Source organism: Salmo salar, chromosome 22, assembly GCF_965601325.2.
Source record: "Salmo salar chromosome 22, fSalSal1, whole genome shotgun sequence".
Lineage (NCBI taxonomy): Eukaryota > Metazoa > Chordata > Actinopteri > Salmoniformes > Salmonidae > Salmo > Salmo salar.
The window spans coordinates 13241030-13266982 of record NC_138312.1 but is presented as its reverse complement, the minus strand read 5'-3'; the positions used below and the strand labels follow the sequence as shown (position 1 = coordinate 13266982).

The 25953-nt window shown below is 43.2% G+C and overlaps 2 protein-coding genes across 4 annotated transcripts in view; one reads left to right on the top strand and one right to left on the bottom strand.

Moving 5' to 3' along the window:
• LOC106582605 (voltage-dependent calcium channel subunit alpha-2/delta-2) overlaps positions 1-18353 on the top strand; it is a 363243-nt gene extending 344890 nt beyond the window's left edge. For 2 of the 3 annotated variants that reach the window (XM_082967380.1, XM_045705260.2), the window contains 22 exons: positions 896-970; positions 1061-1135; positions 1283-1354; positions 1568-1639; positions 3272-3333; positions 4206-4282; positions 7633-7693; positions 9481-9578; positions 9788-9878; positions 9953-10015; positions 10299-10402; positions 10756-10854; positions 11090-11193; positions 11293-11340; positions 11478-11549; positions 11647-11799; positions 11956-12008; positions 12221-12276; positions 12537-12660; positions 12880-12989; positions 14198-14283; positions 14447-18353. In XM_082967380.1, the coding sequence (XP_082823506.1) occupies positions 896-970; positions 1061-1135; positions 1283-1354; positions 1568-1639; positions 3272-3333; positions 4206-4282; positions 7633-7693; positions 9481-9578; positions 9788-9878; positions 9953-10015; positions 10299-10402; positions 10756-10854; positions 11090-11193; positions 11293-11340; positions 11478-11549; positions 11647-11799; positions 11956-12008; positions 12221-12276; positions 12537-12660; positions 12880-12989; positions 14198-14283; positions 14447-14569 (1878 nt within the window). In that variant the 3' untranslated portion in view covers positions 14570-18353. Of the gene's footprint in view, positions 1-895; positions 971-1060; positions 1136-1282; positions 1355-1567; positions 1640-3271; positions 3334-4205; positions 4283-7608; positions 7694-9480; positions 9579-9787; positions 9879-9952; positions 10016-10298; positions 10403-10755; positions 10855-11089; positions 11194-11292; positions 11341-11477; positions 11550-11646; positions 11800-11955; positions 12009-12220; positions 12277-12536; positions 12661-12879; positions 12990-14197; positions 14284-14446 lie in introns of all 3 variants that reach the window. The other variant, XM_045705262.2, reaches the window with a different exon arrangement.
• ab14b (Abhydrolase domain-containing protein 14B) lies at positions 18298-25930 on the bottom strand. The gene is given in 4 exon segments (NM_001141848.1): positions 18298-18858; positions 19672-19913; positions 20009-20223; positions 25852-25930. Coding segments are annotated over 3 exon segments (636 nt in total). The 5' UTR covers position 20223; positions 25852-25930; the 3' UTR covers positions 18298-18678.
• Between the last annotated feature and the right edge of the window lie 23 nt (positions 25931-25953).

Genomic DNA, 25953 nt, shown 5'->3' with positions numbered 1-25953 from the left:
AATTGACTCAGTTCCAGGGTGTAGATATAGATTAGTCAGATGGTACACATGGTTATAAGTCACAGATGGTGAGGACAGCTTTTCAGCAGTCAGTCTAAAGGCCCCGTTTGCTGTGTGTGTGCTTCCACTGTGTGTGTGTGTGTGTGTGTGTGTGTGTGTGCAGCCTCTGCTTCTTAATGTGAGAGGCTGAATGATAATGTGATGACAGGATCAGTGAGAGAGGTACAGATGCACATACTTCTGAAACCCTAACAAAAGTGTATTACTAGAACAGGAGGCAGGCAAAACGACAGGTCAAGGGCAGGCAGTGTTCAGTAATCCAGATCAGAGTCCAGAAGGTACAGAACGGCAGGCAGTCTCAGGTCAGGCAGAATGGTCAATCCCGGGAAACCAGGAACTAGAAACAGACAGGAGCAAGGGGAAAACCAATGGTAGGCAAGACGAACAAAACAAACTGGCCACAGACAAACAGAGAACACAGATATAAATACGCAGGGGATAATGAGCGGAGATGGGAGACACCTGGTGGGGGGTGGAGACAAGCACAAAGACAGGTCAAACAGACCCCCCCCCCCTAATTATTTGAAATGACACTTGTCTTTTACTACTAGCCCTAACTTTGCTTATAACTTCGTTATTGTGGCAAAATGTACCTACTACGACTGTGATATGTAGTTGTCTCACCTAGCTATCTTAAGATGAATGCTCAAATGCTGCATATAGATGGTACGAGGTAGACCGTAGTTGGCAAACCGGATGTCATTGTTTTCATTGAGAGCACGATGGTAAATGCCGTTGAGGCTGGCGTTGAATGCCGTCAGCTGCCACGGTAGACAGGACTTGCCGCCAGAGTTCAAATATTTCAACTTTTGCCGTCTGTGTTGTCTTTACACAGACTCAGCTCGTCCTTGGTGTCATGGGAGTGGATGTTGCGATCAACGAAATTAAGAGGAAGACGCCAACATATAGGGTAAGTACGTCACACATGCACGCAGCTCACATGCGGTAGAAATATCTTTACTTTTTTCACTGGTTTTAAGTCTCAACTCTGTCCCTACAGCTTGGAGCCAATGGATACACGTATGCAATCGACAAAAATGGCTATTTGCTCCTGCACCCCAACTTGCAACCTAAGGTAGGACCCAAACGGTCCTCAAATCACTCCTACTGACTCTAGTTCTATATATAATTTGTATTTCTCTGTTCTGGAGGTCTTGGATTTTCTACCCAGATACGGGTCATTTTCTTGGTGTCTGATTGGCTGCACATCTCTCTCTCTCAGATCATTAACTTCAGAGAGCCTGTCACTCTGGACTTCCTGGATGCTGAGCTGGAGGACAGTAAAAAGGAGGAGGTAAAGACAGTGATCACCTGAACACCAACACATCTCTAACATTGTAACTACAACTGTATTACTGTGGTCCCATGACTAAACTGTTGAATCAAATGTTTCAGCTGGTTTTGGTTAACGTAGAAGTAACTCTCCATCTCCCTTTTGCCTTTGTCATTTCCTTATCATTGTTTTCTACTCATATTCTGTCTGTTTCTATCCCTCGCTCTCTCGCAGATCCGTCGTGAAATGATTGATGGAAAACCAGGGCAAAGGAAATTCAAGACCCTCATTAAGTCAGTTGATGAGGCAAGTCATCAATACATGAGGCTCAGCCATGATCCGTGCCGGTACCATCCAGAATAACTTGAGTTAGGACTACCGTTCAACTTGTTGTACAACAGTTCAAGTTGTTTTTGAGGAAGGGATTCTTTATATATACGGTGCCTTCGGAAAGTATTCAGACTCCTTGACTTTTTCCACATTTTGTTACATTCCAGCTTCATTCTAAAATGTAATAAATATTTTTTTTGTCCCTCATCAATATGCACGCAATACCCCATAATGAAAAAGTAAAAACAGGGTGTTAGACATTTTCGCTAATTTATAACAAATACAAAAAACTGAAATAGCATATTTACAGAAGTATTCAGACCCTTTACTCAGCACCTTTGGCAGCGATTACAGCATTGAGTCTTCTTGGGTATGACGCTACAAGCTTGGCACACCTGTATTTGGGGAGTTTTTCCAATTCTTCTCTGCGGATCCTCTCAAGCTCTGCCAGGTTGGATGGGGAGCATTGCTACACAGCTATTTTCAGGTCTCTCTAGAGACGTTCGATCGAGTTCAAGTCCGAGCTACGGCCCGGCCACACAAAGACATTCAGATACTTGTCCCGAAGCCACTCCTGCGTTGTCTTGGCTGTGCTCTTAGGGTCATTGTCCTGTTGGAAGATGAACCTTCACTTCAGTCTGAGGTTCTGAGCGCTCTGGAACAGGTTTTCATCAAGGGTCTCTCTATACATTTCTCTGTTCATCTTTCCCTCGATCCTGACTAGTCTCCCAGTCCCTTCCTCTGAAAAACATCCCCACAGCATGATGCTGCCACCACCATGCTTCACCATAGGGATGGTGGCAGCTTTCCTCCAGACGTGACGTTTGGCATTCAGGCCAAAGAGTTCAATCTTGGATTCATCAGACCAGAGAAACTTGTTTCTCGTGGTCTGAGAGTCCTTTAGGTGCCTTTTGGCAAACTCCAAGCGGGCTGTCATGTGCCTTTTACTGAGGAGAGGCTTCCGTCTGGTCACTCTTCCGTAAAGGCATGATTGGTGGAGTGCTGCAGAGATGGTTGTCCTTCTGGAAGGTTCTCCCATCTCCACAGAGGAACTCTGGAGCTCTGTCAGAGTGATACCCTTCCCCAGATCTGTACCTCGTCACAATCCTGTCTCGGAGCTCTACGGACAATTCCTTCGACCTCATGGCTGGGTTTTTTCTCTGAAATGCACTGTCAACTGTGGGACCTTATATAGACAGGTGTGCTTTTCCAAATCATGTCCGATAAATGTAATTTAACACAGGTGGACCTCAATTAAGTTGCAGAAACATCTCAAGGATGATCAATGGAAACAAGATGCACCTGAGATAAAAAAAAATAAAAAAACGTGTTTTTGCTTTGTCATTATAGGGTATTGTGTGTATATTGCTGAGGATTTGTAAAAAAATGTTTTATCCATTTTAGAATAAAGTTGTAACGTAACAAAATGTGGAAAAAGTCAAGGGGTCTGAATTCTTTCCAAAGGCACTATATATATATATATTTATATATATATATAGATATATATGTGTGTTACTTGCATTTTGTATTTTTCAAAATAATACAGCAAAATTGAGGAAGGGATTCTGATGCTGATCAGGGTGAGCGGGTGTTGTTGTCTGATTGCAGAGGTACATTGATGAGGCTATGCGGACATACACCTGGACACTGGTGGAAGGCACAGATTACAGGTGGGTGCTAAAGCTACAAGACCTCATCCGGATAGTATTCTCTAGAAACCAAACAGAAGAAACTGGGAGGGACTACCGGAACTTGTCCAATAAGAAATTTGTTTTCGTTGCAAAACGTTCTCCTTTGCAAAATAGTTTGCTACGGTTTCCAACAGTATGCGCTAATGAATGCGACCCTGGCGGTAAGACTGAGACCTGGAGGTGAGTTCAGACCTGACCCTGTGAATAAAGGTCTATAACCCATCTCTACATCTCAGAAACTTGCTTTCGACAAGTGTCATTTATCAACCACTGGTGTGTATAAATTCAGAGATATGGGCTCCATCTATCAACCATGAGTATCCACAATATCTGCTTTCTGCATAGTGGATTATTCACTGAAATCACCACAATTTAAGACACACACTCCTTTCTCTTGTAAAATAACTGTAATGGGATCATAAGCACAAAATAACTGCATGCTCTACGCATTGTATCCATCTCCAAGTGGCATTATAACACCATTTCCTCCAGGCAACACTTTGCAAATTACATTTTATGATATTCAATAGACCTAGAAATGTCTTTTTATTATTTATTTTTTTATCTCTGTTGGCTAGGAGCCAGGTGTTGGTTTCCGTGGAGCCAGCTGACTTGAACACGGTCCCACTCTTCAGTTCTATTAGCACATCATTAAGCTGAAACAGTTGCTGTATTTCTCTGATCATTTAAACCTCTTGTGTTGTTTGAGTGCAGGTTGTTCACACCTCCCGATTAGAGAATGCTGTCATTTGTGTCCAAGGCGAAGGCTCTGTGTGTGGCGCGTGCACGTGTGTATTAGGACTTAAATACTAGGATCCTGATGTTGTTCTATGTCTGTCTCACCACTCCAGTCTCGGGCTGGTACTGCCCACGTACAGTGAGAACCACATCAAGGCTAACCTGAGTGATCAGATCCTGCAGGTGCAGTGTAAGTACCAGGAGACACCCAACACCTGCCCTCTCTCTCTACTCTTTCTCTCTCTCCCAAATTTGACCTTACGCCCCCCCTTACTAAGTCCTGCATCCGGGGTCTCCAGCGAACACCATCACAGGGACGATCAGAGTGGAGCGTTCCGCTATACCCCCCCCTCTCCTCTCCTCTCCTCTCCTCGCCCCCCTCTCCTCCCCTGTGGCAGGGAAATCTTGGGAGTGAAACTCTTTCGTCCCCCCCCCCCCGTCCCCCCTATCTACCCTCTTGTCTTCATACTGTGCTGTATACTATGGTGATTTTTTTTCTTCACAACTGTTGAAGAAAAAATCGGAAAATGACAGAAAGGTGAAAGCTGTGGTTTTACTGTGTTATTAAGGTGAAAATAATGGTGTCCTTCTGCTATTATTTTTCTTTGCCAAATGCTCTCGCCTCTTCTCCACCAACAAGCAATGATTCTGAAGCGTCTGTGTTTGAAACTTTTTTGATGTTTCCAAACCGGTGAAAACAGGCATGCTTTTCACTCTTTTCTCTTGTGTTTTAATTATGTTTTCTATTGAGTTGTGTTCCTGTTGAGTTCCTAGATGTGTGATTATTTTCTGTTGGACTGTTCCTTGTAGCTGTTTTGTATTTAGCTTTGGAATCATTCAGTAGATAAACTCCCATGGCCCGTGACGAGGGTCTGTCCTTCCTCTGTGGGAGTTTGGGTTTAGTGGGTCTCAATGGGGACACCTGTTGTCTCTCTCATGCTTTCTTTCTCCAGACCGTGTTGCTCCGCTTTTTTCCTGGTTCGTCCTGTTCTGTTTCTTTTGGGATCCTCCATGGTTAACTTTCTCAGTTCTGTTTTTTTGTCCTTTACTGTTTCTTCTTTCGCTTTTCCTTTTCCTCATTCTGTTCAGTTTCTTGTTTGCTCTTGCAAAAAAGGTGTTTGTTCTTCGTTTATTTTCTTTATCGTCTGTTTGACTTAATTGGTTTCTTTCTTTTGAAAAAGCAATATTTTTATTCAAATAATAATTGAATAAAATATTGTCTGTGACCCCCCCCTCCCCCTACCCCTACTCCCTGTTTCTTTCTTGCTCACTACTTCTCTGACGGATCCACACAGTTCCATACACGAAGGGCAAGTATACTCCATATTGGTCCACATTCCCTACCTTTACCTCCTACTCCCTACTGCTGCCTCTTCCCACACCTCTCGTCCTTAACCTCCTCCCACCCTCGCTGCCCCCCACCCTCACCTGTCCCAGCCTGCTTGCCTCTGTTCCTGCCCGTCTTGCCTTCAAGACCCTCCTCTTCCTCCTCCTCGTTCTCCTCTTCCTCCTCACTCTCCACCCACCCACCCACCCTCCTGCTGCAGCTTAGACCCCATCTCTTTCACGATGGCTCCTCCGGTCTCCAACCTCACCCCCACGTCTCTGGTGCTTCAGTCACGCTCAGGTCTCTAACACCCCCAAACACCCGAAGAAGACACATAATATCCACGTTCTCTGTTAAAACCTTTTGTATTTCGTCCCTCTACACCTCCCCTCTGTGGATAGCTCTCTGGTTGTATCTCACTTTACTATCCATCGCTCTCTCTCTCTCTCTCTCTCTCTTTCCTTTTTTTCTCCTCGCTCCAACTCTCTGTGTACCCTTTCTCTCGATATTTCTCCCCCTCCATCTCTCTATCTCTCTCCCTGTCTTACAATGCCATTGTAGCTGAAAGGATGTCTTAACTCTCACACCAGTGTACAGGAGTTGAGGGAGCCGCCATCGGTTCCAAAGGTCCCAGTGGAGCTAAGGACGTTCTCCATCTTAACTCTCCTCACACTAGAGCAGGCGAAAGCCTCCCTGTAATGTTAAAGCATATTTTGTCATTATAACGTAGTTCAACAAACTGAACTTAACCCCATTGTTTTATATTAGTATAACTAAGGCTGATCCCATTTGAGTCTCATTTGAGTCCATTGATCCCCCGTGGTAGTACATCTAAGAATGTCACCACAGTTTATTAACTATTTACAACATTATCATGATTGCTGCATTTAGGCTATTAATATGTTAGCTTGACTAAGGCCACCTGCATTTTAGCCAAGCTGTTTAAGCCCAGGTGATTTAGTCCCCATGTTAGCCTTGAGGTTATTTAGCATGCTACCTACTGAAGTTGAGTCCGTATTAGAACAACGGACTGTGTTAGTTAGCTCAACTGAATTGTTCGTCCATGTTAGCCTTGCTAAGGTTATTTAGCATGTTAGCTTTACTGAAGTTGACTCCATATTAGAACAACAGACTGTGTTAGTTAGCTCAACTGAATTGTTCGTCCATGTTACAGTAGCTAGTGTTAGTGCTGCTGACTGATCTCTTTAGGGCCACACTGTGGACCACCCTGGTCCTCTCATGTTGTTGGGCACGTGGCAGAGCGCCCCGTGGCACCTGCCTCGTGTGTCGTCCCTCTGTAACCCCTGTCTCCATCAGCTTGTCTCCTTCCTCCCCCTATCAGCCCTCAGACTGCTGGGGGAACGGCCCTCTACTTCCTCCTAAAAAACAACCATGACCCGGATGTGCACGGCACTGTGGGCGCAACACTACCTGGGCACGCGTAGAACTGCAGTCAGGCCTTCAATTCATTCGTTTTCAAATATCTACATCTCATCTACTTTCTCATGATTTCTAGAGATGATCTGAAATGTAAAGGAAGTCAGATAACAATAGATATATTGCTGTGTTTAATGAGGTTCAGAGAATCATAGATATAACAAAAACGTATTTATCTGAATAAAAACACATTAGGTTAGCTTACAAGAGGTTAAGCAAGTTGCCCATTGATATGCCCTTCACAATGCAATGCATTTCCCCTGATTGTGTGTCTCTCTGAGCCGTGTCCCCTGCCAGTCTGAGGGATGACCACTTCCATCAGGACCCCTGCGCCACCACCTCTCCCTGCAATAGTTGGCCATGTTGATGCCTGCCTGTGAAATGCACTCATTATGGATTCATCTGTCTGAGAACTCACTTCCCGTCATGGTGTGTGACGGGAGTCAGTTCTCCGACATAAGAAAATAACAATTAACGTCAAAATCAAATCAAAATGGTTGGCTTGATCTGGTGATGATTTCTCAAAGGTGATGAACTAAAGTGGAAAATGAGTAAGAAAGTGAGTGCTGGTTGAAACTGTTAAAGGCAGAGTCAGGTTGCATTTGAGGCACCATATTGGCTAATGCTGGTGTATCCCCCATGATTCCTCTTCGGTGTTGCTATGGTAACTCCCTTCCGCGTTCCCTGCACCCCTGAAGAACAGCCGCTGTGTACCCAGAGTCCCCCACTGTCCGGCTCATGGCTCTTCCCAGATAATCTTCCCCTTTCTGTTGCAGATTTTGAATCTCTGCTGCCAAACAGTTTTGAGTCTGAAGGACATGTATTCATAGCTCCCAGGTAGCCCTGTGTGAATGCTTGCTGTCTTCCCATTTGTTTTGATGGTCCACACTGTGGTGTTTATCCACCACCTTCAGCCCACAGCATTACCCTGTTTATTATCCTCCACCTTCATCCCACAGCATTACCCTGTTTATTATCCATCACCTTCAGCCCACAGCATTACCCTGTTTATTATCCACCACCTTCAGCCCACAGCATTATCCTGTTTATTATCCACCACCTTCAGCCCACAGCATTACCCTGTTTATTATCCACCACCTTCAGCCCACAGCATTATCCTGTTTATTATCCACCACCTTCAGCCCACAGCATTACCCTGTTTATTATCCACCACCTTCAGCCCACAGCATTACCCTGTTTATTATCCACCACCTTCAGCCCACAGCATTACCCTGTTTATTATCCATCACCTTCAGCCCACAGCATTACCCTGTTTATTATCCTCCACCTTCAGCCCACAGCATTACCCTGTTTATTATCCACCACCTTCAGCCCACAGCATTACCCTGTTTATTATCCACCACCTTCAGCCCACAGCATTACCCTGTTTATTATCAATCACCTTCAGCCCACAGCATTACCCTGTTTATTATCCACCACCTTCAGCCCACAGCATTACCCTGTTTATTATCCTCCACCTTCATCCCACAGCATTACCCTGTTTATTATCCATCACCTTCAGCCCACAGCATTACCCTGTTTATTATCCACCACCTTCATCCCACAGCATTACCCTGTTTATTATCCTCCACCTTCAGCCCACAGCATTACCCTGTTTATTATCCACCACCTTCATCCCACAGCATTACCCTGTTTATTATCCACCTCCACCACCATGCCTAAACCCCAATCCCTCAACCCCCAACACTTCAACGTCACACCAATAAGTCTCCTCAGCCACTGGTGATTTGTTATTGTCAGTCACACCTCTCATTTCTTTTCTTGTGGGGTTTAAGACTGTGCTTTTGATTATGTTGTTGTTGTTGTTGTTGCTGTTGTTGTTGTTGCTGTTGGTTTTCTCATATCCTGGTTTGACTTTGTGTGTTTTTTTTGTTGACAAAGTGAGGAGTGTGACGACACTTGTGTTTTTATTTAGCTGATTCTGAAAACAACATCATTTATATTGCCCACTTATTTGGAATTTCAGTGCATTCAATCCTTCTCCCTTCCCGCCCAAGTAACCCCTCCCATCCCAAAACGTACCCCCCCTGCCCCAAGCACTGTTCCTGTGCTCCCACACACCTTTTGCATGTCGCCCGTTGGTGCTGCATGGTTTTGTGTGTGTTTGCATATTCCAGAGGTTGTTCAGTATGTAATCTTGAGAAAATAAAGATAAAGATATAATGTTAATGTGTATAAAAATAAAGTGACTGAAAATCCCCCACTTTTGCATGTTTTCTTTGTGCCATGATCTTCATCCTGTAAGCTCCCAGCTCTGTGCTGAGAGACTGACAAGTGTATTCACTCAGTCTGCTGTCAGTGTGTGCTGCGTTCACCAGCCCTCCTCTATGCCATATTTCACTCTGACAGCCTGTCTCGTCAGCATGTTTGAATATCCTGACAACCGCAGGACATGCATGCGTATGAGTTCTACGAGTGTGTGTGTGTGCTGTGAGAGTGTTTGGGAATGTGCATTTGGGGTTCATGCATTGTAAATAAGTGCTGTCCGTATCCCAGCTCAAAGAATATACTGTAAAAGACAAGTGGGAAGCCAGACACTGTATGTGGGTGTTTGTTCTCAAATGTTGTTGGGGCTAAAAAATGTCACCGCTGACTGTCCTCAGGGAATACTGCAATGAGCTGGAGCTCTCCAACAACAACACTGACTTCCTGCTCAACTTCATCGCTCTCATGGAGAAGGTGACTCCTGACTCCAAACAATGTGAGTCCCTCCATTTCCCTCGGGAGAGACTACCTCTCTTCTTACCGCAACCTCGCCACTTGTGGAAATGTAATGGCAGGATCAGAGTTCTCATTGTTTACGTTTTACCTCTATGCACAGTGCTTGAATGCACAATCTCAATCAACAATTTGCTGACAATCATAATGCCTCTTAAAGCATGTCCCCTTCCTCCCTGTGGTCTAAAACAGGTGACAACCTGCTCCTTCATAACCTCATCCTGGACACTGGCATCATCAGACAGCTGGTGGAGAAGGTGTGGAAGACCAAAGACCTCACCACGTGAGTAGAGGATTGCATGTGTACTATTTGTTTGTGTACTTCCTGTATTCTCACTCACCTGTTCTGGTTTGCAGATATGGCTTTTTGGCAGTGTTTGCTGCAACAGATGGAGGGATTACAAGAGTGTTTCCCAACAAGTGAGTGATTCATTAATCTACCTAACTTTCATTCAAAGTTGTATGTGCAGCACATTGCATGTAAAGCCTCCCAAACATTTGTTTAAAACATTGGACCAACTTCAAGTGCCTAAAACATATCTAAATTGTACATTTTGATCATCTTGCTTGTAAACAAACATATAAACCGGTACTAAATATCCAGGATAGTTGGGACCAAGGTTGCTGCCGTTACGCGTTACAGTTTAGTAGCTTCTTGCCCTGGCTCTCTGTCCATAACTTTTAATGTTGTGCTGATCCTCAGGGCTGCTGAGACCTGGGAGGAGGACCCTGAGCCTTTTAATGCCAGCTATTACCGCCGTAGTCTGGACAACAAGGGCTACATCTTCAGAGCGCCTTATCGTACCTGTGAGTCATCATCTGTCTCACCACCACCCAGGCGCTACTACTAAAATCCTTATGGGATCTGTTCTGTTGACTTGTTTGTTGTTCACTCCATCCCTCCTGTCTTCTCTGTGTCTCCTCCTCTTCCTCCTCTTCCATCCCTTCCTGTCTACTCTGTGTGTCTCCTCTTCCTCCTCTTCCTCCTCTTCCGTCCCTCCTGTCTCCTCTGTATTTCTTCCTCCTCCTCTATCCATCCCGTCTCCTCTGTGTGCTTCCTCTTGCTCCTCTTGCTCCTCCTCCTCTTCCTCTATCCCTCCTGTCTCCTCTGTGTGCTTCCTCTTGCTCCTCTTCTTCCTCCTTCTCCTCTTCCCATACAGTGAATGATGAGCTGCTGAACCCAGAGAACGACACCATAGGGATCCTGGTCAGCACTGCAGTGGAGATCACAGTGGGAGGGAAGACAATCAAACCTGCAGGTGGGCCGTCGCCGCTCCGCCCCGCACCCGGGACTCTGGGACTCTAGGAGGGGAGGGTTCATTAGCATTGGTGGAGGCATGATGAGTAGTATGGTTTGTTACTCAACTGCAGGCATAGTAGGAATTTGGAGGGAAAGAAATGTCTCACAGTAGGAGGAAAATGTCTCTCTCTCTCCCCCCTTCTCTCTCATGTCTTTGGGAATATCTCAATGTCTCTCCCTCTGTGTATGACTAGTGGTCGGAGTAAAGCTGGATCTTGAGGCCTGGGTGGACAAATTCAAGATCCTGGCTAGCAACCAAACAAGTCCAACAAGTGACAACCGCCAAGTCCAACAAACGGTAACAAACATAAGGACAAGCTGGAATTGAACCCACACAAAAACATATGAAATTGGATTTTTTTTCTGCCGATCCTTGATGATTATTTGTTCTTGGCAGTGTGGACCAACCAGTGGCTGTGAGATGGACTGTGACGCCAACAGCGAAGTAAGATTAGTAATAATGTTACTATGACGCTTTCAATGGTAGAATATGCTTGAAACTCAGATATCGTTTCGAGTTGAACAGACTTCCAGTGGGGGAGGGGGGTTGTCATTGTTGTCCATCTGTGTCTCTATCCGCAGGACCTGCTGTGTTACCTGGTGGATGACGGTGGTTTCCTGATCATGTCCAATCAGAAGGACTACTGGAACAAGGTGACGTGTCCTGACAGTTAATACAGAGCTTTATTGAAGCCAGTCTATCCTTGACCTAGCTGCATGTTGTATGACTCTGTATTCCTCTCTTCTACAGATTGGCATGTTCTTCAGTGAGGTGGACCCTTACCTGATGCATGCTCTCTACAACAACTCCTTCTACAACCGGAAGCAGTCCTTTGACTACCAGTCTGTGTGCGACCCCGTGCCGAGCAGCAACACCGGAGCTGCACCAAGAGGAGTGTTTGTGGTAAGGACAACAGTGAAAGATATGGCTGTAGCCCTAATGAATGAATGAATGAATGAATGAATGAATGAAAGCTTGAAGGCTAGCAAATGTTAAATTGTGGAGTACTCAATGTGTTCATGTGTTAATGTTTCCCTCTTTTCCTCTGGGTGTGGTCAGCCCACCATTGCAGACTTTGTGAACCTGGCCTGGTGGACATCAGCAGCTGCCTGGTAAGACCAGAGAATACGAAAATGCTATGACCTGAAACACACACTGCTAAAACAAAGCCACATACTTGCATCCTTAAAACAATATAAAAAATACACGTGTTTAATGTGTGTATTTATATTGTATTATACAGGGCACATTTGGAAAAGAGACCGAGGTCTCAATATGTTTTGCCTGTCAAAATAAAGACTAAATAAAATTGTTTCTGTCACAGGTCCCTATTTCAGCAGCTGCTCTGTGGAATGGCTTACCACAGTTGGTTTGTCACAGGTGGGTACAAAGCAGAGATATTCTGTGCTCTATGTGTTTACCCTACACTTTTTAAGTGTTATATCGCTGTCATATGTTTCTTTATAATGGAAAGCGATTGCAACACGAGACTGTACTAGTAATATATCGGATGGGGGCGAGCGCACCCACTGTTGGGAGCGGCCATTTGTATTTAGCAGTCACTTGAATTGTTTTTGTATTGTATTGTTGTTGCTTTAATAAAAATGAAATACAAATGTATTTGTCTTTGTCCGTTGTAGATGAGGTGGAGGCTGAGGGGATGGACTCCAGAGAGACCAGCTGTGTGACGATACAGACTCAGTTCTACTTCACCAACATCAACAGTTCCTATGACATCCTGCAGGACTGTGGCAACTGCTCCAGGTGACTTCACTATACACTAACAACTCAAACACAAACATGATTCACGGAACATGAAGTTCGGTAATGGTCCTTAATTCATCTAAAAGTGTGTGAAATGCTATCCGAACTAATGAAATAGAAACATCATTAAGTAAATGAGGCTAGAGCTGATCCAACATTAAACAAGCTGGTCATATAAGAAGAGTTTGTTGTTGACACTGTCTCGCTCTCTCTCTGTAGGCTGATCCATGCCAAGAGGTTAAACAACACAAACCTGCTGTTTGTGGTAGCAGAGAAGATGCCCTGCAACACCTGCGAGGTGGAGAAACTGTCCCAGGCGGAGACAGAGTGTATCCTTACCAATCAGGGGAGAGCGACTGCCCCCTCTCTTTGAAGCCACGGAAGTTCAAGGCCGACCGCGGTACTGCAGGCATTGTTAGCAGAAAACAGGATCCCCAATTATAGTGAATGGAAAAATTGCAATCTTCGTGGTCAATCTTTGTGTAAATCATAGTACCAATAATTATTTCTAATGTATGTCCTATTTTTTTTAAATCGCACACAAGAAGTTTTAATAATATACCATATTATAAGGATAGTTTATACTGAACAAGAATATAAACGTGCAACAATTTCAAAGATTTTACTGAGTTACAGTTCATATAAGGAAACCACTCAATTTAAATGAATTCTCACTAACAGGAATATAAACAAATTTGTGCACAAAATTTGAGAGAAATAAGCTTTTTGTGTTCATGAAAAATGTCTGGTATGTTTTATTTCAGCTCATGAAACATGGGACCAACACTTTACATGTTGCGTTTATATTTTTGTTCAGTGTAGACGATAATGGCAGACTGCAGTTACCCGGTCGGCCTTCAACTTGAGTTACTCAATGAGAGGGGGCAACACTGAGCTAGCCTGCAGTACCCCGGTCGGCCTTCAACTTGAGTTACTCAATGAGAGGAGGCAGCACTGAGCTAGCCTGCAGTACCCCGGTCGGCCTTCAACTTGAGTTTCTCAATGAGAGGGGGCAGCACTGAGCTAGCCTGCAGTACCCCGGTCGGCCTTCAACTTCAGTTTCTCAATGAGAGGGGGCAGCACTGAGCTAACCTGCAACGTCACTCCCTGGACTAGCTCAAACTGTACATGTTATCTCTCCGTGTTAATCCACTTCATGTGTCTTCAATGCGCTATTGAGTCTTCACATAGGAATGAATGGTGTCACGTGATCGATGGCTTTGTCTGTTCATATATACAGTCATTGTTACCAACCCATGCACACCTGCTATTGGGAATCTTCTCCTTTCATTTGTCTCTCTTTACCGACTCGTTAATAACAGTGGGTGTTTTTCACATTCAACTCACTGGTGTTAATGTCAAACCAAGTACATTTTTGCATGTTGTGTTAATCTTTGAGTTAAATGTTTTTTTCATGGCATAAACCTGTGTAAGTGGGAAGCTATAGGGCAGGTGTATAAACACATGGAGACTTGAGAGTGACTATACAGTATGCATGTAGGTAGTGTGAGTCATTCCTTAGCCACGCCTCTTCCAGTCAAGGACGATAACCCATCATGTGAGGATATGAGTGCAGCGAGGTATCGAAAAGGGCCAACTGTGTGCTACGACTACAATCTCGCTGTAAGACTTACACCTGAGCGTACAACTCAGCACTGTGTACACAGACTCGAGAATAATCATGCGCACAGACCCTATTTTCACAAAGACACACACCATCGATATTCATTTTGTATTTTCAACAATTTGACTATATCACTCTAAACGTGTCTCCTCTCCTCTCCAGGAGAACACATCTGACTGCGGGCGCGGCCACTCCTTCCGCCCCTCCTTCCAGACCCTGCTCACGATTCAGCTCGTCCTGCTCTATCCAATCGCCAGCACCCATATTCTGCCCCTCCTACTTTAATTTTCCTCTTGTCTGCTCCCACCAGCTTTGTCCATCCTAAAGCCCCCGCCCTCTCCCCTCTATTCCCCGCCCCTGCTCTAGTCGTAGGTAATAATGGGACTTTCTGCCACCTGCAACTCGGAAGCCCTGAGTACCGCACTACTGTACCCAGCTAGCTTCTATTGTTGTCTCTTAGTGACGGTTGCAGGACCTTTATGTCCTCAGCGAGTTACCTACCGTCATCCATTTGAAGATATTTAGGTGGTGTTCCAACCACTACAATCACCAGAGGCTGTCAGAATTGAAAAGGTCCCACCCACATCAACAGGACAAGTGAGAAGTGAGAAGTGAAAAGACAAGTTGGATGCCATGTCACAGAGCTCCAGCCGTCATGGATACAGCAGAGTTTAGGTTGTCTGTTTCCGCCTCTGTTAGTCAGACGGGATGAGGAGACATTGCCTCCATCGCTCTCATTCATCTCTGGTCTGCTCAGAGTCTCACCACTCTGTCATGTGTCTCTCATAGGGGGCTACTGTGCGTACCATTCAGCCATTTATAGTTACTGTAACAAGAAAATGAAGGGGAAAAAAATTGCTTTCAAGTATACAAAAACATACAATTATAAACTGTTGAAGTGATGAGTATTCAAACCATATATTAGAGTATTATTTGCAATGGAAGTTGTTAGGTGTTACATGAATTTATTTATGCACTATATCTACTTCTTGCCAAGATGAGATAGACTTTTCATGTGGTCTTATTTGTATAGCCAAATTAGCGAGCGGAAAAAGAAAAAGGCAGAAACGGAAGCTGCAGAAATAGTGGTAGAAATAACTGAGATTTGAACTGACAGCGGCTGAATACCGATTCTTCTTGTGGGTCCTCTACTGTTCTTCACTTGAAGTTAGAACTTTTTCTGCCCCTGGAAGCATGGCACTGTATATATAATCATTGTAACAAATGGTAATATGGAACTATTCTATCAAATAGTAGTCTTACAAAGAATAACATCCGACGTCTTTGATCATCCTAGTTGACTAATATTAGGTAATGAATAGGTAATTATGTGTCCGAATCGGACAAGGCAACTTCTAACTTTTCCCTTGCAAAAAAAAAAGCAATACTTGCCTACTCCTGTTTATTAGGGATCGGTATTTAGCCTCTGAAAAGTCTGACCGTTTGGGCTTCATTGTTGTAGGTGGTGTATAATACAGTACTATCCTTTCTGATCAATGCTACAGATGGATGATGTAGGACCCCAGTGACAGCTAAGCCCTCTGCCAATCCTCATACAGCCGCTCCACCATGTCCGCTAATGTTCCTAGGACTGTATTTGTATGCGCTTATAACCTGTTGCCACCACAGCAGATAAACAAATATCTATTCCGACAGGCCCGTAAGCATCTCATTTTAGATGCGGGTGGGTTTTGGCAGACCTTAGCTTGTATTACCTTTGACAGATGCTGTATAACTTCAGACCATTTGCTGCTGGGAGATTGGGGCTTAACATTTCCCGTATAAAGAAATACAGCAAAGGTCACTACTACTTATGGTGACGACTGAACTGCAGTCAGGGTGTGTAATCCATGTCATTCTGATCAATTTGAAGTGAAATGTCATTAAACTCCCATATTTAGGAGCCACTCTCTGTTGTCATAGTGCCTTGGTGCACTGTTTTGGAAAGCATTGGCTATAGCGCTACTGTGCAGTACCTTTATAGAACAGCCACCCTAATGGCTGTGGAGCTACACGATTTTTATAGAGCCAGTCTATTGGCTATCTATCTACAGTAGCTTTATACACCATATTGACTAGGAGGATATTGCATCTTAATGTAGACATCCAAATTGGCTGTGGCTATTAGCTGCTGTTCCGTACCAGGGCTAAATGATTGCCACCATATAACGTTGCTGTACAGTACCTTTACAGGGCCATCTATAAAGCTACACTATCAGTATAAAGCGACTCAACTGGCCACAGATCTACCTTTACAGAGCCACCTGACTGCTATCGTTGCATTTCTGCCTGAACCATATGTGCGTTTGTGTTTGTGTATGGGTGTATGTTTGTGTTAACCCTCAAAGGGAATGTCTTTAAAACTGGCCTGAGAGGATGAGGAATGACACTTGTGGTAGCGTAGCTGTTTGTTGTTCCAATTCCAATGAGGAAGAAGTGTTATATCAGACGTAGTTATGGAGATAAAAATGATCCAATCCATTTTCTTCTGGCCGGTTTTCTCAATATATTGTCATGAGGGAGCTACATTCACGGAGGTGTTCAAAAGAATGTTTAATATGTCAGTGTTTTTTGGTTTCTAAGGCAACATAGTGACAAAGCCTCTCTTAATGCCTTAGTGTTCTATCAAGCGCTAATTCAGTGTTCTCGCTCTTACACACACACACACACACACACACACACACACACACACACACACACACACACACACACACACACAGCATACACACACAATGAGCCTCTCAAATATTTACTTTTCTCCGAAGACTTTCCCAATCCAGAATGTTGAGCTCTGAATTTGAAGGGGTTTAGATTTTCATGTGTCCGTTCTTCTATATAAAGTTATGTGAGTTTCTTGTACACATGCCGCTTTGATTCCTGGTTGGAGTGGAGGACTTTCATAGTTTATATTTAACTCTGAATCTGTGTTGACTCTGAAATCCCTCCACTTCTCCTCGCTGTCTCAGTTTGTTAAAGTGGACACATCCTAAACCCCAAAACCTCCTTTACTGTGTAACCATAAATACACACATAATGTACTGTACAGTGAACAATATCATTTTTGGCAAGACAAATGTTAGGTAATTGCATCATTATTTCAATGACTGGGCCAATGACTGGGCCAAAAAGAAATTCTGAATCTGTAATTGGCTCCTTTCAATGTATGGGTTCACCATTTTAGAAATTACTCTTGTAGTTCTATTGTATTCTATCACAGCAATTGTTTGTCCCTCTGTAGATCGCAACATTCACATGTAACACTAACAGTTATACCTACACATGCACAGATGGGGATGTTCAGCTGTAGACTGAAGTAAGCCAAGGATGTTTATTCCCCCTTGTGGGATGTCAGAGGCTAGCTCAGGGAGTGGGTCTCCACAGATCAGCATGGGACTGTGTCAAAATGAAGGTCAAAGAATCATGAGTATGTCTGTGTGTCCCCCGAAGTGGACACAAGATTGTGCTGAGGGACACAGGTCTGTTTTCTGTGGTTTGCGAAATGTACTTTTTGCCAAAAAAATAAAATAAAATAGGAACAGCTTGGGGTGAGAGGAAGGGGTCTGCTTTACGGCCAGCCCCAAAGGGAGGGTCTTCACGTGGCTCCTCCCCTGCCCCTCCTTACCCTTGCCGTGTCCGTGTAGGTGCGTCTCTGTGGGAAAGACACGTATGTGATTCTGTAGTCTGTAGTCTGGTGCTATGTGACCATGTTTGCCAAATGTGTAAAAAAAAATAAAAAATAATAAAAATAGTAAAAATCTGTCAAATTTTAAGTGAAGTAAAAAATAGGAATAAAGTAAAGATAAGTTTGAGATCTGAAATCAACCGTTTTTTATTTGATTTTTGATTTTTTTTTGTGTGTGTGTGAGTGTATGTGTGTGCGTGGAAGATTTAGCTCCCTCTCTCTGGGCATTGGTCCACGTCGCTCCATTCTTTTGTACTGATGAAGCTAAAAAGAAAAAGAAGAGGGCAAAATTTGTAAAATATTGTGTCTGTGACTCCTTGTAAAATATTTTCAAATTGTTTATTACAGAGAATCAGTTATTAAATAATGTTCATATTTTTCACTTCATTTCATTGTGTGGTGTTTGTTTTTGCATCTGTAATACCAGGACTCATGTCAGGTACATACATCCTGTATAGGCTACAAACACACAGTACAAGTACAGTATATCAACAAGAGCATAACGAGTTGTACTGAACCACAGTTACAGGTCTCCAAAACACCACACGCTAGTCTTTGATAAAAATAAATCTAGACTAGCTTTTGACAAATTAACAAACAACATACAGTATCGATTTTTTTTTTTTATATAACTAAATGTTGGAGTGTTGGAATAGGAATGGCCGTATAGTGCTGCATCCATGGACAGATATCCCAAAGACACTGAACAACATCACAACGTATTGAGAAAGTCAGTGAGAGCTCTGTGCCACGTGGCCGGGTCGTCCAGATAGCACGGATGTCCTGCTCCTTTCATCACCGCAACCTTGTGATTGGCCAGGCTCCTCAGGTTGTTTAGAGAAACCTCTCCAAGCTGAGCATCCTGGTCTCCATAGACAATCAAAGATGGAGTCTGGAATGAAAGTGGAGGTGGTTAGTTCAAATGTTACCCGGTGTCACATACAATGGCCGCGATTCAATCTGAGCGCGGGTTGTATACGACGCAGCTTTTGAAGGAAATTGCCTTTGAAAGCGGCATTGTCTACAACCCGCGTTCGGATTGAATCCTGACTAAAGTCACACAGAGCACCGAAACACAAGGCATGTTTTGTAGGAGAAAAATCTATGTTTGCAACTAACCACAGAAGAGAAACCAACCACAGAGGAGAAACCAACCACAGAAGAGAAACTAACCACAGAAGAGAAACCAACCACAGAGGAGAAACCAATCACAGAAGAGAAACCAATCACAGAAGAGAAACCAATCACAGAAGAGAAACCAACCACAGAAGAGAAACCAACCACAGAAGAGAAACCAACCACAGAAGAGAAACCAATCACAGAAGAGAAACCAATCACAGAAGAGAAACCAACCACAGAAGAGAAACCAATCACAGAAGAGAAACCAATCACAGAAGAGAAACCAACCACAGAAGAGAAACCAACCACAGAAGAGAAACCAACCACAGAAGAGAAACCAACCACAGAAGAGAAACCAACCACAGAAGAGAAACCAACCACAGAAGAGGCAGGGGCGGGACAAATCTGTCGTTCAGCCCCTGAACAAGGTAGTTAACCTACTGTTCCTAGGCCATCATTGAAAATAAGAATTTATTCTTAACTGACTTGCCTAGTTAAATAAAGGTTAAAAAAAATAATAATAAAAAAAAAGAGAAACCAACGACAGAAAAGAAAGAGCAGAGAGCTATAATCCCTCAACACACACCTGTATGCTGCTGTACTGCTCTGCTGTGAATTTCTCAGTGCAGATGGGAGCCACAGGGATGTAAGCCCGGACCAGAGCCTCATGCTGGAAGAGGAAGGGCAGGGAGTACATACCACTCAGGGAGGGACTGACCACCACCACTGGCCCCATCCCCAGTGCCTCACACACCTGCTTCAGGAACCCACCAGGGGCCAGCTCTCCTACAGCAGAGGGGGCTACTGCTGACTTAGATTGGCCAAAACCTGGGGGTGGGGAGGTGGGAGAGAGCTGGGGTTACAGGTCAGAGGTTCATTGAGTAATACATTCTCACTTACTACTATTTACAACCGAAGCTCACCTGGTAGGTCGATGGCCACTGCACGATAGCCAGCTTTGGCCAATGTCTCCAGTGTTCCTATATTGAGCCAGTTCTCAGATGAGAAACGGATGCCGTGCAGAAGCAGGACAGACAGATGGACTTCACCTGTGGCCGGTTCAGCTTGTCTGTAAAACATAGGTGCCTTGCAGGATCCCACATGCAAGCTCCCTTCTGTCATTTTAGCAGCACACATCCTATGAAGGAGGTTTGAAATAAAAATATATATAAATTGGGTGGTTTGAGCCCTGAATGCTGATTGGCTGACAGCTGTGGTATATCAGACCGTATACCATGGGTATGACAAAATATGTATTTTTACTGCTCTAATTACGTTAGTAACCAGTTTATAATAGCAATAAGGCACCTCAAGGGTTTGTGGTATATGGTCAATATACCACGGCTAAGGGCTGTGTCCAGACACTCCACGTTGCATCGTGCTATGAACAGCCCTTAGCCGTGGTATATTGGCCATATACCACACCTCCTCTGGCCTTATTGCTTAAATATATCATTACCAAACATCAGAAGACGGTGAAAAAGTTCAAGCCAAAGTCTGTAAGAATGACATAATAATTATAACTAATGAACAACTAACTATACTTTAGAATTGGTTTTAGTAACAAGGAAATCCTTGCTCTTTTAGCACGTAATAACCAAATGAGTGTAAAAGTATTAGGACCTCGAAGAGGTTTTGTCACAGACTGGGTCTTTTCAGAAGGAAGAACCACACGAACCTGGATGTGGTATTGGAGTATGTGCAAAGTGAAATCAACGGTAATAGATAAATGCAAGACTAAAGATGGTTGCATCTCCATGAAATTCAGAGAGGTTTTGTAGTAACACAAGACATTATACGAAAGATCTATAATCAAGCTGATCACTCAATTCTCAAGGCGTGAAGCTTAGGCACACACGACGCCGATATGGCATATAGACTAATTTGACAAAGTGAAACCATATGGTATTGCAATAAATGGCTGCATAGATGCTTTAGCCATTACGGTATGTTTTGTCAGCCTGGCTTCATAGACTAGACGTGACATAGTAAATGTAAATCCAAGACACTCAAATTAGTATGATATGTTACAGTACGTTTGGTATGGTTACATAAGACAGAATGATACTTAAGCAAAATTGGTTGGGGTGGATTGGTGGGCGTACAACGCAAACGTCTAGCAACCCAAACGTTGCGTGTTTGGATCTCATCACGGACAACTAACATTTTAGCTAATTAGCAACTACTTACTAGCTATTCTGCAACTACTTAGCATGTTAGCTAACCCTTCCCCTAACCTTAACCCTTCAACCTAACTCCTAACCGTAAACTTAACCCCTAGCCACACCAAATTGAAATTCGTAACATATCATACGAATTGCAATTTGTAACATATCATACGAAATGTATGATGGAGATTCATAAATTAATACATACTATACGAAACATATCAAACTAATGGGCGTGTTCCGGATTTCCATTTACCATGTTACGTCTACACCTGAGTCCAGGTTGGTTTAGTCTTTGGAAACCTTGTTACTAAAGCCAATGCTTTTAGTAGAATTTAGAGTAGAATTTCACAAGGCATTTCAACTTTCATCTTGAAATATAACTGCGACTTTGTTCTCAAAAGGTATACTTTATTCTCAAAAATGTAACGTTATTCTCAAAATTAAATTTGGACTTCATTATCAAAATATTTTGACTTTATTCTTGAAGTTTAATTTCGAGTTTTTCAAGCACTTATCTGTGCAACAAAAAATAATCCAAGTACCAAACCAGTCGCGTAACTTGCGGGGGGGGGGGTCAAGACCCCCTAATATTAGAGATAGGCCAATTTGACCCTCTCAATAATACCATGATGAATTTGATGGATTGGGAGAAAAAAATTCCCACCATAGTTACTGGCTTTCTGTGGCTTTACACACTGTTCTACTGCCGCCAATTATGCTTTTGGTATGGTATGACCCGGTCCTCAGAGGCCATTGTTTGTGAAGGGAAAAAAAGTTGTGCAAGGCTTGTAAGGAGAACGGAGCAATAGCTCCTCTTTTTCTCTCTCTCTCTCTCCTCTCTCTTCTTAACAAACCCTTAATTCTGTGAGCTGGCATGTAACAAATAAAGAAGTACAGTAAATTCATAAGCACGAATAAGAATTATATAGAAAAGGATATTTTTCAAACGGCGAGTTTCTATTGTGAAGTAATGAGATGTGCATCTCGCGTGTGAGCGGTATTTCTCAAAATGAGGGATAATTGGTAACAGTTATATTGGGCTCAATTTTGTGAAAGACAACTTTGGTAGTATTATAAACTATTAAAAAACTGGTTTCTATTAGGTTACATCATTTGAGAAGTAGGCTCAAACATGCCTGTTTCTCTCCCCAGTCAGAGGCAGCATGCCTGTCTCAGACTCTGACCAGCGGCAGCAACTTATCCTCCTTAGTTATGTTTAGAAAAAAAATGTGAATGCCAAAAATTGTGGGGGGAAAGCACTCATGTTTATGCAACCGTATAATCACTCTAAGAATACTCCCAGAACCAACTTGATATTTTATTTCAATTGAGAAAATCTACAAAAGAAATTGTCCCACCCTAGTCATAATTGATAGGGATGCACCTGACATTCCACAGCAGTAAGCTGTTTTTTTTGTACGTACTGTTTCTTGATGAGTAAAATGTATTCTATTTTTGTGGGGAGTTTAAGGGGCATGGGGGGAGGGGCATATGATGTTCCCCCATGATGAAAGGGGGGCAAAAAATTTTAGAAAGCTGTGGGTCTAAGACACTGCATCTCAGTGTTAGAGGCGTCACTGCAGTACCTGGTTCATATCCAGGCTGCATCACATCTGGCTGTGATTGGGAGTCCCATAGGGCGGCGCACAATTGGCCCAGCGTTGTCTGGCTTTGGCCGGGGTAGGCTGTCATTGTAAATAAGAATTTGTTCTTAACTGACTTGCCTAGTTAAATAAAGGTTAAAGAAAATCTAGCTAATGATTAGCACAAATACAAATGTGCAACCCCATGCTTCAGCCTATTTATTTATAGCCACTACGCTACATTAGTTGGGCTACAGGTGCTATTGCTAAATAACACGCCAGCCTGAATAAAAGGAGCAATATGTCGTTAGGCAAATTTTTGGAGTGGAAAATTATATTTTAATGGGTTCACCATAATTTTATTTTCATTAATTTTGGAATATAAAAGTCACTAGAGCTGCGTTCAGTACAAAAAAAAGTAATGCAACGGAAACAGTGCCTTTCTGAACGACCAGTTGAAAAATAAGAGGTTGGGTTGTGGGTTCAAAATACACAGGGGCCCTTCAAATACGTCACTCATTGTTTCAAGCCACACCCACCAAACGAAGCAAACATAGGCTACCTTTTCAAGAACGTTGAAGAACATTTTGAGGAAAAGTGTTTCAGTACAACCCATTATGCAATGTAGAAAACGTTCAATCGAACTGAATGGACCCCAGAACTGACTTTCTCATAGTAGCCAATAGTGGTTACTTCCTGAACTGATAGTTAGACCAACAGTTTAAAGTAATACCAAAATGATTGGTTCTTCAGTTTGTATTGATTATGGATCCCCATAATTAAGGCAGTTTATACCATTTTAAAAACATTACAATACATTCACAGATTTCACAACACACTGTGTGCCCTCAGGCCCCTACTCCACCGCTACCACATATCTACAGTACTAAATCCATGTGTATGTATAGTGCGTATGTTATCGTGTGTGTGTGTGTGTGTGTGTGTGTGTGTGTGTGTGTGTGTGTGTGTGTGTGTGTGTGTGTGTGTGTGTGTGTGTGTGTGTGTGTGTGTGTGTGTGTGTGTGTGTGTGTGTGTGTGTGTGTGTGTGTGTGTGTGTGTGTGTGTGTGTGTGTGTGTGTGTGAATGTTTGTGTTGCTTCACAGTCCTCGCTGATCCATAAGGTGTTTTTTTATCTGTTTTTTTATCTAATTTTACTGCTTGCGTCAGTGACTTGATGTGGAGTAGAGCTCCATGTAGTCATGGCTCTCTGTAGTACTGTGTGCCTCCCATAGTCTGTTCTGGACTTGGGGACTGTGAAGAGACCTCTTGTGGCATGTCTTGTGGGGTATGTAAGGGTGTCAGAGCTGTGTGCCAGTAGTTTAAACAGACAGCTCGGTGCATTCAACATGTCAATACCTCTCATAAATAAAAGTAGTGATGAAGTCAATCTCTCTTCCACTTTCAGCCAGGAGAGGTTGACATGCATATTATTAATATTGGCTCTCTGTGTTCATCCAAGGGCCAACCGTGCTGCCCTGTTCTGAGTCAATTGCAATTTTCATAAGTCCTTTTTTGTGGCACCTGACCACACGACTGAACAGTAGTCAAGGTGCGACAAAACTAGGACCTGTAGGACCTGCCTTGTTGATAGTGTTGTTAAGAAGGCAGAGCATCACTTTATTTTAGACAGACTTCTCCCCATCTTAGCTACTACTGCATCAATATGTTTTGACCATGACAGTTTACAATCTAGGGTTACTCCAAGCAGTTTAGTCATCTCAACTTGCTCAATTTCCACATTATTCATTACAATATTTAGTTGAGGTTTATGGTTTAGTGAGTGTTTTGTTCCAAATACAATGCTTTAAGTTTTAGAAATAGTTAGGGCTAATTTATTCCTTGCCACCTACTCTGAAACTAACTGCAGCTCTTCGTTAAGTGTTGCAGTCCTTTCAGTCGCTGTAGTAGCTGACGTGTATAGTGTTGAGTCATCTGCATACATAGACACTCTGGCTTTACTCAAAGTCAGTGGCATGTCGTTACTAAAACATTTTAAAAAGCAAGGGGCCTAAACAGTTGTGGTTGGAATATATTGACACAATTATCAGGAAAGTTTTGGATGTATTTCCCCTTCAGAATTCACGCATTTATTATCATTACTTTCACCTCCCAGGGGGGCATGACCCCTCTAGAAGGGTGTTGACCCTGGAACCCATTGACCTGGACCCCCCAATTTGCAACACAAAGTTACACCCTTGACCACCACCGGTGATTTATTTTTTTTCTCTTCACTTGGCCCTAATACTCTTCTGTACTTATCCTAAAGTCCTGTTTAACGTTTATGTCATAGGAGGCTCTGTAAACACATGTAGAGTACTACAGATGTCACGTCATTAAAAACCATGTGATAAATCACATTCATCTGCTACATTAGGCCTGTTGGTGGTCGATTGATTGTAGCCTATTTAGTTCATATCTAGTGTCGGTCACTAGCGGTTCTGGGGAAGGCAGGGTGGGCCAGTGCCCCTGTGACAACAATTTTGAACCCCCTTGTGGCCCCCCTAAATGTGGAGTATGAAATAATTTTTACATAACTCATTTTTGCTATCGTTCTTTTTTTACATCCTTTATTAGACAGTGGCAACGACGATGATTATGAACATGGTCTTTTGCCTGCTAATGCCTGCAATGCAGTGAAGAAAACGATATGACAACAATAACGTCTAATGTAACTGGCCCCTCTAACAGTACAACTGGCCCCAGCTTGGCCCACCCAGTTGAAAAGGTCTAGAACCGCCACTGGTGTCGGTATGCGATTGGTTGCGTGTGTGCTGTGCTGTAGAGAAAGCTATACTGTCGCATTCCATGTTCGCTTGGCCGAGCCACACAAAATGAAATGAAGCCTGAGGATTCCAGGACAGTTTTATGTAATCGATCGAAGTTACAGCTCAAAGCGTATTGCCCAAACAGTGATCAAAGTTCACATTTTCTCTTTTAAATTTGCAAACACATTTATTCACAACGATTTGATTAGCCGAAATGTTAATGCATGTAAGATAAATATATATTTACCTTCACGCCGTCTTGACTGGCTTCTGTCTGAACTAAGTTGTCTTAGTAGTTTCACTTTTCAACGGAAAAACAGTCTACTGTAGTTGCAACCTGGATTCTACT